General features: G+C 46.5%; 1 protein-coding gene across 5 annotated transcripts; it reads right to left on the bottom strand.

Annotated features, from left to right (window-relative positions):
- Positions 1–3,097: 3,097 nt before the first annotated feature.
- On the bottom strand, positions 3,098–5,154 carry LOC133916564 (protein Barley B recombinant-like). 5 transcript variants are annotated; one of them, XM_062360289.1, is made up of 3 exons: positions 4,996–5,154; positions 4,667–4,754; positions 3,098–4,579 (listed from the first exon to the last, which is right to left on the bottom strand). In XM_062360289.1, the coding sequence occupies exon 3, from the start codon at positions 4,461–4,463 to the stop codon at positions 3,405–3,407; it is 1,059 nt and encodes a 352-aa protein (XP_062216273.1). In that variant the 5' UTR covers positions 4,464–4,579; positions 4,667–4,754; positions 4,996–5,154; the 3' UTR covers positions 3,098–3,404. The 5 variants fall into 5 exon arrangements, with proteins under 5 accessions (XP_062216273.1, XP_062216274.1, XP_062216275.1 ...); XM_062360290.1 differs by lacking the exon at positions 4,996–5,154 and adding an exon at positions 4,888–4,990; XM_062360291.1 differs by lacking the exon at positions 4,996–5,154 and adding an exon at positions 4,914–4,983.
- Positions 5,155–5,363: the final 209 nt, after the last annotated feature.

Here is a 5,363-nt window from a genome sequence, read left to right as displayed (position 1 = left end):
AGCCAGACCAAGCTACCACGTCTTGGTTACTGCTTGACTACACACCTAGTAAAAGCCTAATGAGACGCATCAGGTGGTCAGGCCGGGATAACCAAACGGAGTCGATCACATTGGCGCATAAGTTCCTTACAAGAGATGGGTCGTCCCTCTCAGCGGATGCTCAAACATCAGCGTCCCCTGTCAAACCGAGCTGATGGTCCTCGGCAGCACTTTCATGAGAGAAGATGAAGAAAATGAAGGTCCTGAAACGTGGTCCTGACCAGGATGCTTACGTGGTCCCTCTTCCCCTCCATCGCGTTCTGCGTCCTGTCCGCACCCTTTTCGCCTGTTTCCTCGCTCTTCGGTTGGTGACCAGATGAGGTTTTGATGGTTGCAACTTGCAAGTGCAGTCCAATCCTAATCTTGAGGAGTTACCGTCCACCGACTTCTACGATCCGAGGTAAGAACGGTGGCCCTGGAGATGGAAACACTACTAGATATGTTTGTTCTCTCGGATAAGATTTCCGAAGTTATATTGTATAAATAGTATGAAAAAAAAGATTGAACGAAGTTATATTTATTGAAAAGAAAAGTGTTTGGTATGTTATATCTGTCTAGATATACTGAGTTGAGTTTCCGTTTGATTGAGTGGATGTTGAAGTTGAGATTATGATTTGTTATTTGTATAAAGATAATTTTATGACACTGACAAATAAATCCGTCTGTAAAAACGGATGCAGAGACTGCATCCATCGAATCAGACTGTGAAGTAAAGTTACTCGCAGCACAGAATAAGATTTTATATTTATATTTACCGAACAAAACTAAAACAGTAGATACGAATAATCAAACACGTTTTTACTTAAAATTATATGCATCAACTGAACCAGATGTAGCCGTGCATTCGTTCTGGGCCTCCTCGATGGGGACGCAGAGGACGAACCCGGTCGCTGGCGAGGGTAACTGGCGCTGCCGGCCCACCGGGCCTCGCGCGCGTGTTACAGTTTCTGCCCGTCCGTCCGCTCGTTCACCGGCTCACCGCTGCCACTTGTGGACGCCGCCTCGTTTGCTGAGGATGAGCGGACGAGGGTTGGCGCCGCGGCGGTAATCACCCACAAGGAGTTCAGTTTAGTCTGCCGTCTGCCCACGGGAACCAACGCGGACGGCCGCCGTCCGCCCGTGCCATTCCGGAGGCCTTTCCTCTCGGCACCGTGTGCCCGATTCCACTAATGCCTGCTGTTTTCGGCGCTAATAACAAGCGGCCGGGCGAGCCTGCGTATTCGTCGTCTCCTGCCCAATTAGTCTACAGGAGTTGGTCCATCTATTCGTGCAGCCGAACTTGGACCCTGGGATCGGCACTAATCCTGTGCTACTTAACAGGCCCTGATTGGGTCCTGCGCATAGTTGGGCACGGCAGGCAGCCGAACAATGCTGGGCTGAAGGAAACCCAGCAGCATAAACAACAAACACTGCTAAAAAGAGTATATAGTTGGTGCACAAAAGGAAGAAAAAATAAGAGAGAAGGGCACACAGCAAACGCTCACTGCTTGTCTTTCCGAAGCGCTAAATACTGTTCCGACAATTCTCTGAACCAGATGGGACTTCTCTCAATAATGGGTTCAATTCAAATCACGCAGAAACCAAATATCAGGACTCGCGAATGAATGCTCCCAAAGTGCAGATGCTGGAAACTCTTTTCCATTATCTAAAAAGGAATGAATGCTCGAACAAGCAAGCACTTGCCCAGACTAAGAGAATGACACGAACAAACCACACAAGCTGCAGCTGCAAAGCACTCATGATCACCACAAATACCAGATTCAGCCACAGATGACAGGCAAAACCGACTGAATTCAACCAGCTCTAGATTAAGTCCTCAGGAGGCCAAAAGCAAATAGGCATAGACACGATCTCCGTGCAGATGAAAACAAGGACATAGTAACAAGTCACAAATACATGTATTGTGTAAAGCTCCTCGCTCTAACGATCATACACATTCAGATGAAAACAGTGATTCAGTCAATATACAGAAGCATATTAACTCATACTACTAAATGACCACGCGCAATGCGCAGAATTATCCAATACCAACATATCAAAATGCACTTGAGCCCCCGTAACCTCTACTAGAATAGAAAGCTTTTTCAGTAAGGACCATTGGGCAATAAAAAATAGTAAAAGCTAAAATACAACATTCAGAGGAAGCAACCAATTTGACATCGGTTGTGTTGCCCATAAGGCAATCACCTTCAGTAATCCAAACAATCAGATGTTTACTTAGTTTTGCTTCACCGACCCACCCCCACGTATATAAGCAATGAAACTGTTATCAAAACATTTAAATGTTGAAACTAAACTGACCCTGTTTGTTAGCTATAGACAAAGAGTATTTCCAAGCACACACCACAATCAACTTTCCAAATATTGCACCAAAACACTCAAGATTCATTTTGCCATACTGTTGAAAATCAGCTACCTAGTCAAATCTTCATTTAAGTTTCAAAACCCACATTTAAATACCTCAAATGCTGTTATAGAATGTTTCTAAAAACAATCTTCCTCGTCTATTGATATTAATGGTGATAACATATGACGAGCCCAACCGCTTATGACACACTACAAAATTCCATACGTCAGCACTTCAGGATTTGTTACCCAATTTCTCCCTTACATGCAGATCCAAGGGCCACGTGTATCAGACACAATGGGCAGCAAGTCCTGAAATGACAATGAGTGGTGGCCAATCCTAAATTTTCCCACCAAGATATGGTCCAGGTTTAAAAAATAACTTATTTATTCTAATATCAGTCATCAGGGCATCAAAACACCATAAATGAAGTTAAGAGCAAACTACATTATCACACACACTCCTTCAGCAGAAAAAAAAAATACTAGACTTGATTCTGGTCACATCTTAACACTGGAGGTCAATGACAGTGTGCTATATCAAGGATTTTACTTAAATCCACGGAGAGCATTATGTTAATAAGGCACAGATGATAAACATTACATGTAATACGAGTATTTCATTAACAAAGCTTGAAGCATGCAACCATGTAGCAAATTAAAAATATATCCTAGTAAAAAATGTGCTGCAATAGTATTTCACAAGAAAAAGAAAAAAAAACTCCACATAATGCCATTAACATTCAGAAAAGCCAAAACTGGATGCACTAAATTCCATGCCATCTAAATTAGAGACTCTTGTTGTTATGCTACAATTTGTGAACCGATACACACCGACTTCCATAAAGTCGGTATCCAAAGCTCTGAGATGGGCATGTAAATTAAGTCCACGAAACTGAGCATGGCTACAAAACTACTTCTAAAAGCTCCTGCAGATTGGCACATAGAGTACATACAGACAATAAACCAGGGAAAGCTGCAACATTGGAACCTACAAGTCGACAAACACAGCTTGTATTTTACCTGATCGTTACAAACTTGTTTGTGCCGTGCTTGGCCCAAAAGGTCTTCAAGTCAATTGGATTAGCAAGGTTGTACCCTTCACCAGCTAGCTTCTCAAGCACTTTTTTGAATGCACCTTGGCTCATCTTCCTTCCGGCAATGCGTGCGCCCCGGCGCTTCGTGCTCATTGGCAATGGATACGTTGAAATAGAAGTTGTGCAGCATGCAGACTGCCAGCCACCTGCGCCCCACCGGTAGCATTGCTGGGGAGCTCCAGTGCATGAACACACAGGTGTCGGTATCCTTGAAAGGTCTAAATCAATACCGTTAATCACCATTCCTACTGTCTTCCTTGGCCCCCTCCCTCGGGACGCAGGCCTATTGGGAGACCCATCCTCTGGCGGAGCAGCAACCTTCTTAGGCTTCTTTGGCTTTGGTGACTTAGGCTGCCGACCCTGCTGCCTCTTCTTCACAGGCTCGATCTTTACCACAGAATGGTCCTCGATCAGTGGCGGGGGCATGCTCTCCTCCTTCAATGGAGGAGGATCCTGTGGCTGCGGTTGCGGTTGCGGCTGCGGCTGCGGCTGCGGCTGCGGCTGAGACTGTGGCTGCATCATCTGGAGGGTGTGCACTCCATGTGCATCCATCATCATACCGTAGCCAGTAGGGTGGTGATGGACAACATGGCCACCACGTCCAGGATGACCAACATGCCCAGATGGCCCAACAGGGAGGTGATGGAGAACCTTCTGTTGACGGGGATGCTGATGCTGATTCTGCGAGGGGTGCAACCAAGCTTCATTGCGCACAAAGTCCATGTGTACAGAAGAAGGCGGCTCGTTGGGCATGCCGCTGGAGACACTGCCACAGTCGCGGGGATGGTGCGAGTGTTGTGGGTGGTGCTGGTGCGGGCCATGGTGATGCCCATGGTGCTGCAAGAAGGTATTGCCGTTTGGGAGAAGCGGCTTAGTGTCCCGGTCCGCGGCCACCGATGACATCAGCTGCAAGCCGAGATTGCTTTTCACCGTCTCGTAGAAGCCCCAATTCCGGATGCCAAGGCTACCGTCGTCGTCCATCTCGTCGATTCCAACAAACGAATTCAATTCCAGGAACCAAAATTCGACGAACAAAACTGAATCTTTTTGCGGCTCTGGTCAACCCATCTCCCCCATTGCCCTCCAATCGCCAACCCCTAAACACCAGTTTCCGGAAACAGGTTAAAACAATAGAATCCGTAAGAGATTGGCCTGAAAATTCAAAATTACAGGAATTTTTTTACCAAACCCTAGGTCCCAGGAACCGTCCGAGACAGCGCCCAAATCCGCACCGAACCAGCCCGAGCCCGCGGTCGATAGATCGAGCGAGATCTTCATTGCAAGACGGAAGCGTCAAAATCAAATCTTGCGACGCGGATCTACGGAAAGGTGCGGATTTGGGCCGGCTTGGCCGAGAAAGGAAATGGCAATAAACAGCAGCCGAAGCAAAAATAATGAAACCCACATGGAAAGAAAGAAAAAACCATCCACCTTCCGTGTCCTCTCTTGGAACATGGAGCGGTCACTAGCAACAAGCTCTGGGCAATTAAAAACGGGAGCTTTGGGGGCTTACCTTGAAGAGGACGGCTGCCTCTAGGGTTCTTTCACTTCCTTGTGGTTGTGATGGGGAGAGAGAAAGAGAAAGCGAGGAGAGAGAAGAAAGGAAAGAGAAAGAGAGATAGAGAGAGGAACTGGGAGGTGGGCAGGAAAAGATAGGCTCGGCCTATTGTGTCCTTTTCCTATTCCCGTCACGGAAGGTAGTAGGAGTACTCTGCACTCCAATACGAGGGAAAGGAAAATATACGTAGATAAATACAGGGGTGATCTGAAATTTACAGCGCTGACGAGAGGACGGATAGACAGTTGACACACTGCTATGGCACTGGTGTCATATATTTTTCCCCGATTGACAGTTTTGATACTTGTTTATTTTGCTCAATA

The sequence above is a fragment of the Phragmites australis genome, chromosome 4 (genome assembly GCF_958298935.1).
Source record: "Phragmites australis chromosome 4, lpPhrAust1.1, whole genome shotgun sequence".
Classification (NCBI taxonomy): Eukaryota; Viridiplantae; Streptophyta; class Magnoliopsida; order Poales; family Poaceae; genus Phragmites; species Phragmites australis.
This window is presented reverse-complemented; position numbering and strand designations above follow the sequence as displayed.

Excerpts from the sequence above, each read along its gene's own strand:
- LOC133916564 (XM_062360289.1), bottom strand. The coding sequence starts at position 4,463 with ATGGACGACGACGGTAGCCTTGGCATCCGGAATTGGGGCTTCTACGAG.